Genomic DNA, 18,459 nt, shown 5'->3' on the forward strand with positions numbered 1-18,459 from the left:
CCTGCAGTACAGGAAGAGGTCATTTGACCCATCGAGTCTGCACTGACCACAATCCCACCCAGGCCTATTCCCACAACCCCTCATATTTACCCCGCTAATCCCCCTGACACTAGGGTTAACTTAGCATGGCCATTCAGCCTAAACCCACACATCTTTGGCCAGTGGGAGGAAACTGGAGCACCCGGAGGAAACCCACAGAGAACGGATAAACTCCACACAGACAGTGACCCAAGGCCAGAATTGGACCTGAATCCCTGGCACTGTGAGGTAGCAGTGCCAACCACTGTGCCACCGTGCTGCCCTATTCACTGGACCATGGAGCTTCACCCTTCCAGTTTTAGAATCTTACAGAATAGCAAGTCATTGCGCTCATCATAGCTGTGCTGATTTTTTGAAAGAGATATCTAGTTAATCTCCATCTCTACTCTCTCCCCATAGCCCTGAACACTTCTCCTTTTCAAATATTCTTCCAATTCCTTTATGAAAGTTATTATCGAATCTGCTTCCCACCGCTCTTCCAGATCACAACATCCTGGTCTTCTGTTGACCCTGGTTACTTTAGACTTCATCGGTGGAGGTTCTGGTCCCATCGCAATCCAGCAGCAAACTCTGAGCAGCCTCTGGGTGTGTTTTCCATGGAGAATAGGAATGAAACTTGAGAATGTGACTCATCAGAGGTCTCCCTCATATCTCAAAGCAGTTAATGTGGGAGGCCTTCCGACGGGCAGGAATCCTGATCCCGCCTAGGGTGGGATTCTCCGGATGTTCGCACTGGCTGGATTCACAGGATCACAGAGTCAGTACAGTGCAGAAGAGGCCCTTCGGCCCATCAAGTCCGCGCTGATGCAAGAAAGGCCCTGACTTACCCACTTAATCCTACTTGCCATTGCCTTGAATGTTACGATGGGCCAAATGCTCGTCCAGGTACTTTTTAAAGGATGTGAGGCATCCCACCCCCACCACCCTCCCAGGCAGCGCATTCCAGACCCTCACCACCCTCTGGGTAAAAAAAGTTTCTCCTCAAATCCCCTCTAAAACTCCATTCTCTGGTCCCGCTGCAGTGAATGGGATTTGGCTGAGTGCCAAACTCTGCCTGGCATCGGGGAGTATAAAACAGCTGGAAAATTATAGCCCTGAATTCTATAATTTGATCTCCTGTCAGTAATTAACAATGTAACCTCCCTTGATGGACTTTCAGTGGAGTCCAGGTTTGCTGGGCACACCTTGATCTCATTCCCAAAATGCCCTATGGACCTGCCGAGCTGTGACATTAAGGTTATGACCCCTCAGCCTGGATGCCACACACCAGAGGTTCTACATAATGATCCAATCCTTCAATCAGTCCAGTCAGAACATCCCTCAAACCTCTGGACTCGGGGGGGGAATGTAAGCCAGGCTTCTACAACCCGATCCTTATCATTTAACCCTCGGTATCATTCCGGTGAAAATCTAATGCCCTAATTGATTGCTGGAGAACGTTTATAGATTATTAATTTATTATTTGATACGAATGGTTTTACAGCACAGATTGCCTCAGAGCAAATAATGTTCCGATCGCGCTCTGCTGCTGGCGAATTGCTTAAGCAATGCCGACTGACAATTGCATCATCAAATACAAAGGCCATTAAATGCTTGAGAAACAGCACATCAGCTCATTAAGATATCTGGCAGCAACACTTGCAAACCTTGAACCCAGGAGAATTTATTCAGAGAGTGAAGGTAACTGAAGCCATATCTCTGCCCATTTCTTCACCCTATAAGACTTGCCGACAGAACGGTGTTGGAGCAGAAGGGGATTGGGGGAGATTTGATGGAGATTTACAAGATTATGACAGCTTTGATAGACAAGGATAAGCTATTCCCATTGGCTGGTGGCACCAGGATGAGGGGGGTGGGCCAGAAATGCAAGAGAAATGTGAGGACGAATGTTTTTACCCAGCGAGAGGTAGTCAACTGGAACCCCCTGTCCACGAGGGTGGCGCAAGTGGAGGTGACCAGTGATTTCAAAAGGAAATTGGATGGGCTCTTGACGGAGATAAATTTGTAGGTCCAAAGAGACCAAGCAAGGAATGGGACTGACAGAGTTGTCCTCCAGATAGCTAGTATAGATGGGCCAAATGGCCTTCTGTGCAGTTATGATTCTATGGCTTCACCAAATGATCATTTCTGAACTGTAACTCCAGAATGGAGATTTCTAACAGGCTATTGACCCATGTAGCCTTCATGGTGAAAGGTGCCCCATCCTGCAGTACAGATACAAACCGCACAGGGAGATATACTTAGAAATCATAGAAACCCTACAGTGTAGAAGGAGACCATTCGGCCCATCGAGTCTGCACCGACCACAGTCCCACCCAGGCCTCCATATCCTGACATATTTCCCCGCTAATCCCTCTAACCTACGCATCTCAGGACACTAAGGGGCAATTTTTAGCATGGCCAATTAACCTAACCCGCACATCTTTGGATTGTGGGAGGAAACCGGGGCACCCGGAGGAAACCCATGCAGACACAAAGAGAATGTGCAAACTCCACACAGTCACCCAAGCCGGGAATCAAACCCGGGTCTCTGGAGCTGTGAAGCAAGAGTGCTAATCACTGTGCCACCGTGCCGCCCATATGCATGCGCGTGCATTTCCCCAAGAGGAGAATAATCTCTGTCCAATTTCCCAACAATCCTAACCCAGGGTAGAGATCAAAAGGTGAAATGTAAGAGGGATTAAAGCCCCCTGCTTTCTCTAGGCATTGACACTGCCTGGAATGTGTTCAGCATTGAATATCCAAGACATCCCTGTAATAATCATTTCGGAGTCATAGAGTCACAGAGATATACAGCTCAGAAACAGGCCCTTCAGCCCAACTTGTCCATGCCAACCAGGTTTCATGAACTGAACTAGTTCCATTTGCCTGCCCATATCCCCCTTTCCCATCCGTGTACTTGTCTTAATATCTTTTAAATGATGTAATTGTCCTCTTTGGGTCATTGTTCAGTGATGAGGCTGTTCCTGATATCTCAGTGATATACCCAGTTTCTGAATAATAACCTGTGGGGCTTCAAGTCCAAATCTAGAAACTCCAGTTTTCACCCAGCAAACTTCCCTATTTAGCAACCTGATAATGACCAGGGAATCCCGTCTCAGTGATGTGAGATGAATGTTGGACAACCAGAAAGAGCTGCTCTGATCTTATTGATAATAGTGCCTTGGGATCGCTTCCCTCCATGAAAGAAGGCAGATGGGGGGGCTTCAGTCTAACACCGTGCAGTGCAGCACCCCCTCAGCACTGCACTGGAAGTGTCAACGAGTCTATGCTCTGGTCTCTGGAGTGGAACTGGAACTCAGAGGGAAGAGACTGTTATCCATTGGGATGCTGAATCTTAGAATTACTCCCACTGTGACTCCACCAGGATGAGGTCCAAAGAAATTCAACCATGAGTTCTCAAAGAGACAAGTAAATCTTGTCCAATTTCCTTTGGCTTTCAGCTCTGACCAAGGGTCATCCAGATTCGAAATGTTGGCTCTACTCTCTCTCCACAGATGCTGCCAGACCTGCTGAGGTTTTCCAGCATTTTCTGTTTTTGTTTGAGATTCCAACATCCACTGTATTTTGCTTTTATCAGAGAAGGTTATGTCTTGTTCAGTAACTTGCCTTGCAAGTTTTCTAACATTATTTTAAATTGTATAAAGCATTTGGACATATCTCAGTGTGGAACCAGTGCTGGATGTGGCTCAGTTGGCAGAAGGTCGTTGGTTCAATTCCCACTCCAGAGACTTGGATGATCAAACTCAAAGCTGGAGACAGTCCCGTGCAGTCCCGAGGGAATGCTGCTCTGCTGAATGTGCTGTTCTTTGGATGAGATATCAAACTGAGACCTTTGACCTGGGGAGTGACCCAGTGATCTCAGTCAATATTTACACATCAACCAACAACACTAAATACAGTTGTTTGGACAGAGTGTGACTTCACCTGCTTCCTAAACAGGGAAAGAACTCTTTGAAGAGATTGAGAGGGCAGCATGGTGGCACAGTGGTTAACACTGCTGCTTCACAGCTTTAGGGACCCGGATTCGATTCCCGCCTTGGATCACTGTCCATGCAAAGTCTGCACATTCTCCCCGTGTCTGTGTGGGTTTCCTCCGGGTGCTCCGGTTTCCTCCCACAGTCCAAGCCCTGCTGGTTAGGTGCATTGGCCGTGCCAAATTCCCTCTTAGTGTCCCGGGATGCATTGGTTGGAGGGATTAGTCGGGTAAGTGTGTGGGATTACAGAACTAGAGCCTGGATGGGATTGTTGTTGATGCAGACTCAATGGGCCGAATGGCCTCCTTCTGCACTGTTGGGTTCCTATGGTTTAACGGGATGGTCTGGAATGTGATGCCTGGGAGGGTGATAGAGGCGGGATGCCTCACATCCTTTAAAATGAATGAACAGTTGGCGCATTCTAACATTTAGGGCTATGGGTCAAGTGCTGGCAGTTGGGATTAGGTGGGAGTACATGTGTTTCTCATGTGCCAGTGCAGACTCGATGGGCCAAAGGGCCTCTTCTGTACTGTATGATACTATGATTTTAGGGTGAAGGTGTTACACCACTGATTATATCTGGAGTGTGGATGAGTGAGTGTGCGTGTGTGTGTTTGTGTGTGTGTGTGTGAGTGCGTGTGTGTGTGTCTCTGTGTGTGAGAGAGAGTGTGTGTGTGTGTGTGTGTGTGAGTGTGTGTGTGAGAGTGTTTGTGTGTCTGTGTGTGAGAGAGAGAGTGTGTGTGTGTGAGTGTATGTGTGTATGTGAGTGTGTGTGTGAGAGTGTTTGTGTGTCTGTGTGTGAGAGAGAGAGTGTGTGTGTGTGTGTGAGTGTATGTGTGAATGTGTGAGTGTGAGTGAGAGTGTGTGTGTATGTGTGTGTGTGTGCGTGTATGAGTGTATGTGTGTGTGAGTGTGTGTATGTGAGTGTCAGTGTGTTTGTGAGAGTGTTTGTGTGTGTGTGTGAGTGTGTGTGAGAGAGTGTGAGTGTGTGTGAGTGTTTGTGTGTGTGTGTACGTGTGTGTGTGTGAGAGAGAGTGTGTGTACGTGTGTGTGTGTATATGTGTCTACGTGTGTGCGAATGTGTGTGTGTGTGAGAGTGTGTGTGTGTATGTGTGTGTGTGAGTGTGTGTGTCTGTGTGTGCGTGTGTGTGTATATGTGTGTGAGTGTGTGTGTGAGTGCATGTGTCTGTGAGTGTGAGTGTGTGTGAGAGTGTGAGTGTGTGTGTGAGAGAGAGTGTGTGTGTGAGTGCGTGTGTGTGTGAGTGTGTGTGTGAGAGAGAGTGTGTGTGTGAGTGCGTGTGTGTGTGAGTGTGAGTGTGAGTGTGTGTGTGTGTGTGTGTGTGAGTGTATGTGTGTGTGTGTGTACGTGTGTGTGAGTGTGTGTGTCTGTGTGTGTGTGTGTGTGTGTGTGAGTGTGTGTGTGTGTGTGAGTGTATGTGTGTGTGTGTGTGTGTGTGTGTGTGAGTGTATGTGTGTGTACGTGTGTGTGTGTGTGTGTGTGTGTGTGTGTGTGTGAGTGTGTGTGTGTGTGAGTGTGTGTGTGAGTGTATGTGTGTGTGTGTGTGTGTGTGTGAGTGTATGTGTGTGTACGTGTGTGTGAGTGTGTGTGTGTGAGTGTGTGTGTGTGTGTGTGTGTGTGTGTGTGTGAGTGTGTGTGTGTGTGTGTGTGAGTGTATGTGTGTGAGTGTATGTGTGTGTGTGTGTGTGTGAGTGTGTGTGTGTGTGTGTGAGTGTGTGTGTGTGTGTGTGTGTGTGTGTGTGTGAGTGTGTGTGGTGTGTGTGTGTGGGTGTGTGTGTTGGTGTGTGTGTGTGTGGTGTGTGTGTGTGTGTGTGTGTGTGTGTGTGTGTGTGTGTGAGTGTGTGTGTGTGTGTGTGAGTGTATGTGTGTGTGTGTGTGAGTGTATGTGTGTGTACGTGTGTGTGAGTGTGTGTGTGTGAGTGTGTGTGTGTGTGTGTGAGTGTATGTGTGTGTGTGTGTGTGTGTGTGAGTGTGTGTGTGTGTGTGTGAGTGTATGTGTGTGTGTGTGTGTGTGACTGTGTGTGTGTGTGTGTGAGTGTGTGTGTGTGTGTGTGTGTGTGTGTACGTGTGTGTGAGTGTGTGTGTGTGTATGTGTGTGTGTGAGTGTGTGTGTGTCTGTGTGTCTGTGTGTGTGTGTGTGTGTGAGTGTGTGTGAGTGTCTGTGTGTGTGTGTGTGTGTGTCTGTGTGTCTGTGTGTGTGTGTGTACAGGTGGGACTGGTTTGTGATGTTAGTGGTTTGCTGCACCAGTAATTGAAAGTTGACCTAAGTGGGGAGAGTGAAAGGTGAATCAGCTCTCATTAGAATCCCTGTAGTAATATTTAGACACATTATGAGGCACGGAGTGAGAAAGTGCACTCACACCAAGCAGATTATTGCACCATTCACATCCTCATTTCAGAAAAACCTGCCAAAACCGCTCTGCTGCCCTTGAACCCAACACAAAATTAGTGATTTCTTTGCTGAAACCAGGTGATGATTCTGCAGCCACCAATCAGTGCACTGAGGCAGCAGTTGCTTCATAGCTTTCCAACTCCAGTTCCCTCCACTTTAACCAGAAGGAAATGATATAGGCTAAAATATATATATGTGTGTGTGTGTATGGGTGTGCGTGTCACTTAACAACTAGGCGGTAGCATTCATTATACAGACCGACAATCACTGTTATTATAGTCATTCCCAGGGAAATTAAACAATAACTATGAATCTATGCTGAAACTTTTAGCCGGAAGGATAGAATGGGTTAGACTACATTTGGGGACAGATGGTTAACTCATTGGTGACAGTCTTATTGGTGTTAAACCCATTGCATAGAAGTTGAGGTTGCGTTTGTACAGGTGACCAGGTGGGTGTTAGAATCACTGAATGGTTAAAGCACTGGAACACTGAGGTAACAAGGACATCTATGTCAGACTCCTATTTATTGACTACAACTCAGCCTTCAACACCATCAGTCTTACAAAACTCAACTCCAAACTCTGTGGCCTGGGGTATGGCTCCTCCCTCTGTGACTGGATCCTGAACTTCCTAACCCACATTCTGCAATCAGTAAGGAGAGGCCTCTTTCATGATCATCCCCAACACCAGTGCCCAGTAAGGCTGTGTCCTCAGCCCCGTAATGTACTCTTATATACCTATGAGAGTGTGGCCAAATTTCCCTCAAACTCGATTTTCAAGTTTGCTGTCTCCACCACACTCTCAGACAGTACATTCCAGATCCTAACCATTCGCTGCGTGAATCTGTCTCCACCACACTCTCAGACAGTGCATTCCAGATCCTAACCACTCGCTGTGTGAATCTGTCTCCACCACACTCTCAGACAGTGCATTCCAGATCCTAACCACTCGCTGTGTGAATCTGTCTCCACCACACTCTCAGACAGTACATTCCAGATCCTAACCACTCGCTGTGTGAATCTGTCTCCACCACACTCTCAGACAGTACATTCCAGATCCTAACCACTCGCTGTGTGAATCTGTCTCCACCACACTCTCAGACAGTACATTCCAGATCCTAACCACTCGCTGTGTGAATCTGTCTCCACCACACTCTCAGACAGTACATTCCAGATCCTAACCACTCGCTGTGTGAATCTGTCTCCACCACACTCTCAGACAGTGCATTCCAGATCCTAACCACTCGCTATGTGAATCTGTCTCCACCACACTCTCAGACAGTACATTCTGGATCCTAACCATTCACTGTGTGAATCTGTCTCCACCACACTCTCAGACAGTACATTCTGGATCCTAACCACTCGCTGTGTGAATCTGTCTCCACCACACTCTCAGACAGTGCATTCCGGATGCTAACCACTCGCTGTGTGAATCTGTCTCCACCACACTCCCAGACAGTGCATTCTGGATCCTAACCACTCACTGTGTGAATCTGTCTCCACCACACTCTCAGACAGTGCATTCCAGATCCTGACCACTCGCTGTGTGAATCTGTCTCCACCACACTCTTAGACAGTTGAAGGGTTCCCATTGGAAAGGCTGGGTGTTCTTGCTAGCAAGAAAGGCTGGAAAACTTTAAGAACATAAGAACATAAGAAATAGGAGCAGGAGTAGGCCATCTAGCTCTTCGAGCCTGCCCCGCCATTCAATAAGATCATGGCTGATCTGAAGTAGATCAGTTCCACTTTCCCGCTTTCTCCCCATAACCCTTAATTCCCTTGTCTGTCAGAAATCTATCTACCCGTGACTTAAATATATTCAACGAGGTAGCCTCCACCACTTCAATGGGCAGAGAATTCCACAGATTCACCACCCTTTGAGTGAAGAAGTTCCTTCTCAACTCTGTTCTAAACTGTCCTTCCCTTATTTTGAGGCTATGCCCTCTAGTTCTGTTATCCTTTCTAAACAGGAAGAAACTCTCTACCTCTACCTTAAGTAGCCTCTTCATTATCTTGTACGTCTCTATAAGATCCCCCCTCAGCCTTCTAAACTCTAACGAGTACAGACCCAGTCTATTCAATCTCTTTTTGTAAGCTAACTCCCTCATCTCCGGTATCAGCCTAGTGAACCTTCTCTGCGCTCCCTCCAAGGCCAATATATCCTTCCGCAAGTGCGGCGACCAAAACTGCACACAGTACTCCAGCTACGGCCTCACCAGTGCCCTGTACAGTTGCAGCAAGACCTCCCTGCTTTTATATTCTATCCCCCTCACTATAAAGGCCAGCATCCCATTCGCCTTCTTGATCACCTGCTTCACCTGCATACTGGGTTTTTGCGATTCGTGCACAAGGACCCCCAGGTCCCTCTGCACCGTAGCATGCTGCAGCTTTTCACCCTTTAAATAGTAATCCCTCCTACTATTATTTCTACCAAAGTGGATAACCTCACATTTGCTAACATTGTACTCCATCTGCCAGGTCCTCGCCCACTCGCTCAGCTTATCCAGATCCCTCGGCAGATTTTCCACACCCTCCACGCAATTCATTTTTCCACTCATCTTCGTGTCATCAGCAAATTTTGTTACCCTACACTCAGCCCCCTCCTCTAGATCATCGATATAAATGGTAAATAGCTGAGGCCCCAGCACCGACCCCTGCGGCACTCCACTAGTCACCAACCGCCAACCAGAATAGTACCCATTGATACCAACTCGCTGCCTCCTATTAGACAACCAGTCCTCCGTCCACGCTAACACCTTACCCCCAACTCTGTGCACCCTAACCTTCTGCAGCAACCTTTTGTGAAGCACCTTATCAAACACCTTCTGGAAATCTAAAACCACGACATCCACCGGTTCCCCTCTGTCTACTGCACTAGTCACATCCTTATAGAAATCCAATAAATTCGTTAAACACGACTTCCCCTTCACGAATCCGTGCTGCGTCTGCTCTATCAAACCGTTCTCAAAGCTTTGGCCAAAATTTTACCAAACCTGCCCTTGAGGCAACTGAGTTTGTCTCCCAAAATTGCTCGGAGTTATCTCCTCCTCAAAATGTGCCAGGGCATCGGGTGGCTTTTACTCCCCAAACAATCTCACCTCCCTCCCCCACACCCACACCCCCCCCCCACCACCCCCAACACCCCCTGCCCCACCCCCAACACCCCTGAGATGCAGCTAACCTTTGAAGTGACAGTGGATCAGAAGCTTGCATTGATATGGCGCCTTCAATGCAGCAAACATTCCAGGGCATTTGATAGGACCTTATGGAGCCTGGTCCTATCACAGGCTGGGTCAGAGACAGCATGTTCTGGCTTTGAGTCCCTATCACAGGGAAGTGACACAAAATCCAGGGTGACCCACGTGCAACGCCGAGGAGGTGCTGCACTGCCAGAGGTGCCATTTTTCAGACGATCAGGTGGATGGAAAAGACCCTAAGGCGACTTTGTCACAGGGAGAAGTTTAAAAACTCATGACAGGAAATGAAATTAAAATAAAGTTAGATCACAGCCAGAACTGAAAGAGACTGATTGCAGGAAGGAAGTGTGTCACATGATGTGGCAGCATCGTAACAGAAGTTAATTCTTCCTCCCCTATGCAAATTGAATTCAGGCATTTTACAGCAATAGGGCCTCACATATTGTTCGATGTACAGATATGGAGTGGCAGGAGCAGTATTTAATACAGCAATGGTATTGCCTGTGTTAAAGCTGGAAGCAGGCATGTTGGGGGTGGGTTTGGATCCGGGCTCTAATTCATAAAGCTTTAAACCACCCAACTCAAAGCTGTCTGCCTTTTCTCATTCAAGTTCCCCCGAGATACGGATACCTTTCTAATAAAAAGAGGGAGAATGGGTGGCACAGTGGTTAGCACTGCTGCCGCACACCGCCAGGGACCCGGGTTCAATCCTGGCCTTGGGTCACTGCCGGTGCAGAGCCTGCACATTCTCCCCGTGTCTGCGTGGGTTTCCTCCAGTTTTCTCCCCCACTCCAACGGGGTGTGGGTTAGATTGATTGTCAGAGGGACGAGCAGGGTAAATATGGGCGGTTTGCGGGGGTCGGGCCTGGGTGGCATGGTGGTCGGTGCAGACTCGATGGGCTGAGTGGCCTCCTTCTGCATTGCAGGGGATTCTGTGAGATGGGCAGGTGGGTTTGAGACCAGGGAGAGATCAGCCACGATCTGATTGAATAGCAGAGCAGGCTCGAAGGGTTACTTCTGCCTACTTCTGCTTCTGGTTCCTATGTTCCTAAAAGCGACAGGTATTTAAACAATGGCTAACTAACAGCTCAAATTTAAGAAAGAAAAAAGATTGAATTACTGAAAAATGAGACATGGGCCAAAACTTTTCATTTGCCCTCAACAAGACAGAATATCAAATTTCACAGGGATTTATTCAGCAATAATGTGTGAGACTTTGATTTGTTATTGTCACATCATTGGTATACAGTGAAAAATATTGTTTCTTGCACGTTATACAGACAAAGCATACCGTTCATAGAGGAGAAGGGAAGGAAAGGGCGCAGAATATAATGTTACAGTCATAAAACTAGAATGTAGAGAAAGGTCAGCTTAATATATGAAAGGACCATTCAAAAGTCCGATGGCAGCAGGGAAGAAGCTGTTTGTGAGTTGGTTGGTATATATTCTCAGAGTTTTGAGACTTCAGGGCCCTGATGCATTCTCCGTGGGAACACCCAATCAGTGTCGACTTGCTAACCAATTAGCAACCTTTTCTCATGCAATTCCATTGCTATCCACTCTGCAATTTGGTACTGTTATGTCGTTCTGATGAGTGCAAGATGAAAAGCTTCAGCAGCATGTCTTTTTTTATAACCAGCAATGCTTGCATTTGTACGTCATTTCACACAGTCACCTGAGCAAAGAACCCTAAAGAATTTACAGCCCATTTGGGTGAAGAAATTTCTCCTCATCTCAATCCGGAGTGAAGGGATTTAAGAACATAAGAAATAGGAGCAGGAGTAGGCCATCTAGCCCTTCGAGCCTGCCCCGCCATTCAATAAGATCATGGCTGATCTGAAGTGGATCAGTTCCACTTTCCTGCTTTCTCCCCATAACCCTTAATTCCCTTGTCTATTAGAAATCTATCTATCCGTGACTTAAATATATTTAGCGAGGCAGCCTCCACCACTTCAACAGGCAGAGAATTCCAGAGATTCACCACCCTTTGAGTGAAGAAGTTCCTCCTCAACTCTGATCTAAACTGCCCCCCCCCGCCTTATCTTGAGGCTGTTCCCTCTAGTCCTGCTGTCCTTTCTGAGCGGGAAGAATCTCTCTACCTCTACCCTATCCATCCCCTTCATTATCTTATATGTCTCTATAAGATCCCCCCTCATCCTTCTAAACTCCAACAAGTACAGACCCAGTCTATTCAGTCTCCCTTCATAGCCCAACCCCCTCATCTCAGGTATCAGCCTAGTGAACCTCCTCTGCACTCCCTCCAAGGCCAATATATCCTTCCGCGAGTGTGGCGACCAAAACTGCACACAGTACTCCAGCTGCAGCCTCACCAGTGCCCTATACAGTTGCAGCAAGACCTCCCTGCTTTTATATTCTATCCCCCTCACTATAAAGGCCAGCATCCCATTCGCCTTCCTGACCACCTGCTGCACCTGCAGGCTGGGTTTTTGCGACTCATGCACAAGGACCCCCAGGTCCCTCTGCACCGTAGCACGCTGCAGCTTTTCGCCTTTTAAATAATAACCCCTCCTACTATTATTTCCGCCAAAGTGGATAACCTCACACTTAAGGTATAGATTTCACCAGTGGCGATTGAGCAGGTCTTCTGGTAGAAATGGGTGACCCAGTCATGTCCAGCTCTGCACTCCCCTGTCACTGACCCATTCCCACACACCCAACCTTTTCTGGGATCTGTTGATATCGAGTTTTACAGCAGTGAAAAAGCCCATTGAGGCTGTGCTGAGACAGCGTTCCACATTCCCAAGCCCCACCTCTACACCTTTTCAATACAAAACCAACACAGGCACATGGAGACAGGTAGTGCATAAAATTGCTTTATTTTTCTCACGTACTTGGATCTGAAAAAAAATGCGAAATCTCCCCGATTTATTTTGCCCGTACGATTTTTTAAAAAAAAATCATCATTGTAGCACTGAAAATGTAGATTTGTATAACACTATATTAATCTGATACTTCATAATGCTGCAATTTTTCCACAAAATCATCAACAAAATATCACTGCTTCTTTTGTTCAAACGTGTCAAACTACAGTCAATTAGAATCTTTTTACATTTCTCCAACAAGGCAAATCACAAGCCCTGGTGAGATCATTAGTGACTTAAATGGCTCAAGGTGCTTTGAAAAGATTACAAATATACACACACATGGATGAAGGGAATGGATGAAGTTACAATGAAAAGAGATACAGAGGGAAAGTTTGTCCGTTGCATATACGTTCCATCCCCTGCTCCTCCTCCCCCTCTGCCCTTTTCCCAAAGGATTACAACAAAATAAACACAATACAAAATAATCAAGTTTTGATATCTCAGTAAATGATTGAAGTGATTCAGTAGTCAATGCATTTTCAAGTATATTCACAGATTGGAAGACCCTTTTTAGCTGAAATAGGCACAAATCCATCATCTGGAAGCGCATCGCATCAAATTTCGGGATTCCTATTCACCCATCACCTCTCTGCTCCCAGATCTACACTCACTTCTTGTCTAGAGCTACCTCACATTTAAAATTCTCGCCTTGGTTCAAACCCTTCAGTGGCCTTCTCACACTGGTCCCCATCTCTGTAACCTCCACATCTCTTAGAAACCTCCACCATCAGCCTGTCCACCCTTCCTCTGTGGGCGGCCCTGCCTTTAGTACGTGGACCCTAACCTCTGGAATTCCCTCCCTAAAACTGTCCGAAACTACGCTTCTCTCCTCATTTTCGACCCCCTTTTAAAACCTCTCCACCTGTCCCAGTATCTCCGTACATGTGGGTTGGTGTTAAATTCAGTTCGTGATGAACCTTGGGACATTTACACTGTGTGAGAGGCGTTGTCTAATTGTGAGATGTTGTTGAATTCTGCTGATTTTTCTTTACCAGGGAATATTCCCAGTGTAGTACCTGGGAAAGCTGGGATCCTTCCCGTTGCTTCCACAAGACTGTGGCCGGAATTTTACCGGCACGCCAGCACCAACTCCGGGGGCGGGTGAGGCCCCCGGAATGTCATTCCCCGTTGGCCTCAGGCGGGATTGTGCGAAACTCGGGCAGACCTGCCGGTAAAATTCCGCCCTGTGTGTCTGTCTTGCAACACGCACATTGAATTTCTGGGATGCGTTCCTTGTATTTGATGTGAAGATGCTCAGACACAGATTAAAAACAAAATAACGATCAAACATTTGCCCGTCGCACTTCAGAGGAACAAATTCCTTCCCAATTTCCATCGCGGTTGCAGGAAATTCATGGAATTAGCTGGAATAAAAGCAGAAAATGCTGGAAAACCTGACAGCCTCAGTGGAGAGAGAATAAAGCCAATGTTTCGAGTCTGGATGACCCTTTGTCAGAGCTCACTGTCAAATCTGCTGAGATTTTCCAGCATTTTCTTTTTCCCTTTCCGATTCCAGCCTCCGTGGTATTTTGCCTTTGAATTAAGTGGAATGGTGGCTTTACATTTCCCCGGACAATGACAATATTAACCACGTGGACAATCGAAAGTGACTGTCAAACCAGTCACATGCACCCTCCTCCGACACCACCCCCCCGCGGGAACTAGGCGGATCACACAGCGACCGCCCGGTGTCCTCATTTGTTCCTCGGCTCGAAATGCACTGTGCCAGGACTGGAAAAGCTTACCCCTCTAACATAATCCTCTAAATTAAACTGGATGTTCTGAGGTCTCCCTTCCAGACAGCAGGCTCAAGTGATTATCAAAGAATGGGCAACTACTAACACGTACACTATGAAGAAGACTCACACAGGAATCTTGCTGATGTTCTAAAGAAAGGTCTCGATAGATCCCGTCTCAGGATTATTTAAGCTCTGCTGTGTCTGAAAACTACAATGTGCTTCATAATTATATTCTACACTGTCGCTGTGGTTTCTACAGTACCTAATAATGATGTTTGAATTGTTCTTTCCTGGGGCAATACTTGTCTCTTGGTACATGAAGCTTCCCCTAGCTTTTCCTCTATTTTTTTCCCATCACCCGACCATATTCCCTCTCCGTCCCACTTTCCCAACCCCTGACACTGATCCCCATGATGTGGGAATGCCGGCGTTGGACTGGCGTAAACACAGTAAAAAGTCTGACAACACCAGGTTTTAGTCCAACCGATTTATTTGATAATATACTCGCAAGCTTTCGGGTTAGCCCCTTCGTCGGGTGAATGGAGAGTTCTGGCCTCAGACAGAGCATATAAAGCACAGACAGTTTAGAGATTACTGATTAGAATGCGAATCCTTACACCTAACCTGCTGTTCAAGACCTGAAGTGGCTGATAATGTGAGTGGAAGGAGCACTGATCACAGTTTAAAGAGATGTGTATTGTCTCTTTAAACTGTGATCAGTGCTCCTTCCACTCACATTATCAGCCACTTCAGGTCTTGAACAGCAGGTTAGGTGTAAGGATTCGCATTCTAATCAGTAATCTCTAAACTGTCTGTGCTTTATATGCTCTGTCTGAGGCCAGAACTCTCCATTCACCTGACGAAGGGGCTAACCCGAAAGCTTGCGAGTATATTATCAAATAAATAGGTTGGACTAAAACCTGGTGTTGTCAGACTTTTTACTGATCCCCATGACCATGATTGCCCCCCCAGCCTCTTGCACTCTTTCCCCCCCAATCCTCACTGCCCTATCCCATTTCCTTCCCTTGCCTTTGGTCCAATTAGCTCACAGACTCAAGTTTCCAGATGCTACAAGAGAGTGACGAACCCTGTCTGTTACAGGCTCACTAAGATATACCCCTTGGAAATAACAGGTACCAAGCATCTCTCGACACCATGGGAATGGTCCAGATTAGGGTTCACCCTTAAATATGGATGACATTTCACATCACCACCATTGAACACCCCTAACCCAACCCCGCCCCCCCCACTCTCTCAACATTGGACGTTTAATAAACAGGAGACTGGCTTTCCCCTTCTGAGAATGTGGTTAGGCTTCAGAATGCACTGCCTGAGTGTGGTGAGGGCGGGTTCAACTGTAGCCTTCAAGGAGGAGTTGGGTTGTTATCTGAAAAGGGAGAATGTGCAGGGTTACGGGGAGAAGGTGGGGGAACGGTACTGCGTGCTCACATGGAGAGAGATTAATCACTCGATCAACGAGTAATTAATCTCCACGTCCGACTTCACGAAACCCTCACATTCCACCAGGATATCCCTGACCGTGCAGACCATGATGGGCTGAATGGCCTCCTTCTGTGCTGCAGCTCTGTGAAGGAAGATCCTCTCTCACTTCACAAGTAACGGCGACACTTGACTATGATGGGGTGGGAGAGATGTCATTTACACTTCTCGTCTGAGTGGAACATAGGGGCCAATTCATTGCTTTGTGTGTTTGTATGTAAGTTATTGATTGATCTGAATGGAGAGAGACAAAGAGAGACGGGGGGGGGGGGGGGAGGAAGAGAGGGAGACCAGGTGAGGATGGAATCACATTATCAGAATTCAGATAATCCATTCTGTCAACTGGACGGAATATCAGAGGCAATGCACAGTGAGTGAGATGCTCCAGGCAACGTTCAACTCATGTGTTCTATCTAAAATCTCCTCGCTTCTGTAAAGATAGTTGACAAGAACTTTTCACATTGGGTTGGAAATCAGACGATCAAAAAGTTCAACAGCAGAGATACTATTTCCTCTGGTGGGGTGGGGGGTAGGGGTGGAGGGGCACAGGTCATTCAGAGTTGACGTCAGGAAGGACTGATTAATGATAGATCTTTGTTAGGCAAGGCAGAGCAAAGGAGCCAAGGCAGCATCAATGGAATGATCAATGATCAGGCCTGGTCAGGTTGATTGGTCAAAGAGGCTTGACGGACTGAGCTGCCACCTCCTTTTCCCCCAGGCTCCTCAGATGGAACCCGGGGCAATGACAGGGGACGAGTGCACAAAAATTAGGGGGCCCTTCTAACCTCTGTAACTGGTGCCAAAGCTGGGCCCAGCATTACAGCAGCGGGGGGAGGGGGTTCAGTGGTTCCGTTCACACTGGCGGGATTCTCCAGTCCCGCTGCGGCAAACAGAGTTATGGCTGAACGCTAAACTCCCCACCCTCGCGGGCAGCAGCGGTGGGGCGTGAACGGCCGGAGAATTCCGGCCAAGAACTTTGAGCTCGGGTTGTTGCCTCTGGATTGGGCAAGGCTGTCAAAAGGTCCACTCACTGTCTCTCCAAAGAGTGGGTAATTCCAACTATTTGCATTCACGTCAACTTTTCTTCATTAAGATGTCTCCCCTGCAAGGTGACCGCTCTCTGCCTTACACAGGGGTGCAGGCCTGAGGGGGGGGGCGGAATGTGGATAGGGAGAAGGGGAGGGGGGGGGGGGGGTGAGTGGCCAGGGCAGCTGAAACATTCAGTAGCAGCACTCGCAAAGCATAAGATGAGCCTGGTCCTCAAAGCAAAAGGCAGAATGAGCAAACTGGTCCCAGATGACAAGAAGTTAAATAACGATCACCTAAATCCCATCCAGCATTCCACAAGACAGGATGGAACTGAAACACTGTACAAAAAACAAAGGCTTTCTAAAAATAATTATTTAAATTACTGCTTGCTGACAAATACATCACCTGCTTATAATAATATCATTTTAATCTTTTAAAAACTCCAGGAAGGGCAGCCCAGATATCTTGAAGTGCATTAGTATTCTACAGAGTCGTAAAGTTTTTTTGCCCTTCAGATTGAGGTTATTAATTAATCACCGTATTATACAACGATATTCATTTGCACAGAATTTCTAAAAATAAGAGGTAGAGCTATGTCTGACTACAGACGCCGGTTCCTGCTATCGGAAAAATGTATGCCATTAAGTGTAATTATAACAAAGGAGGGGGGAACAAGTAACAACAGAACATCAACGGGAGCAGTTAGGCATAAAGAGATTATGATGTGTCTGTAATCATTCGTCTTCCAGTAGACAGGGTGAGAGTGTCACTGGGAAAGATTCCTTGCATAGTCAGCACTTCCAGTCATTCGCCCAAAGACCAATAGTCCATCGTTTGGGCTGTTACAGGAGCAGGAGGGTTACACTACTCCATCGCTGCTGGTTCGTCCCCAGTGAAGGGGAAAGGGTAGGGAGGGAGGGAGTGAGGTGGAGGGGAGGGAGGGAGGGGAGGGTTGGTGGTGTGCAGTGCCTCACAGTTGTGGCGTACCATTCAAATCCACCCTCACCAAACCCTGTCTCCCCCCACCCCACCCACCCCCATCTTCACCTCGTCCCGTATCTCTTTTGTTCTTCGAGCTGGAGGCTAGTCCGGGGAGGTCCTAAAGAGTTGTGGGGTTGGGGGGGTGTGGGGAAGGAGAACGAAGAGAAACAAAAAGCGTTGCCTCGCCACCCCCCCCCCCCCCAGGGTGTCATCCCATCGCCGTCCCATCGTGAGGCGGCCGAGTGAGAGATTGACCTCAGAGTGTTGGCAGTACAAGCGTGTCCAGGGTCCACTGGGGGTGGAGAGTTAGAGTGCTGTTTCAGTTCCTCTGCTCCTCCAGAAGTAGCCTGTCTCACAATCAGGCTCAAGTTCTATTCTTATTTGAGGCACATTTCTGACTGGAGTGGTCGGAGGGCTGGGAATAAACGGATAAATCAACAGTAAATAACAAAGCCTCTGAATAACACAACCTTAGAAATTAGAATAACGCAACACAGAGAGAGGATGTCTAGCTAATCTTTCTTGTGTTATAGATTCTTGGAGATATGCAGCACAGAAACAGGATCTTTGATCCAACTTGTCCCGGTGGCACAGTGGTTAGCACTGCTGTCTCACAGTGTCAGGGGCCCAAGTTCAATTCCCAACTTGGGTCACTGTCTGCACATTCTCCCCGTGTCTGTGTGGGTTTTGTCTGGTTTC

The 18,459-nt window shown here is 47.4% G+C and overlaps 1 protein-coding gene across 5 annotated transcripts in view; it reads right to left on the minus strand.

The window, feature by feature from the left end:
• Window positions 1-17,948: 17,948 nt before the first annotated feature.
• Window positions 17,949-18,459, minus strand: part of LOC145347908 (electrogenic sodium bicarbonate cotransporter 1-like) — a 169,244-nt gene continuing 168,733 nt past the window's right edge. For 3 of the 5 annotated variants that reach the window (XM_080195903.1, XM_080195886.1, XM_080195878.1), the window contains one exon: window positions 17,949-18,175. In XM_080195903.1, the coding sequence (XP_080052029.1) occupies window positions 18,067-18,175 (109 nt within the window). In that variant the 3' untranslated portion in view covers window positions 17,949-18,066. The remainder of the gene's footprint in view (window positions 18,176-18,459) is intronic. The other 2 variants (XM_080195912.1, XM_080195894.1) reach the window with 1 other exon arrangement.

This window comes from Carcharhinus amblyrhynchos, chromosome 1, assembly GCF_965287045.1.
Source record: "Carcharhinus amblyrhynchos chromosome 1, sCarAmb.v2.hapA, whole genome shotgun sequence".
In the NCBI taxonomy this organism is placed as follows: domain Eukaryota; kingdom Metazoa; phylum Chordata; class Chondrichthyes; order Carcharhiniformes; family Carcharhinidae; genus Carcharhinus; species Carcharhinus amblyrhynchos.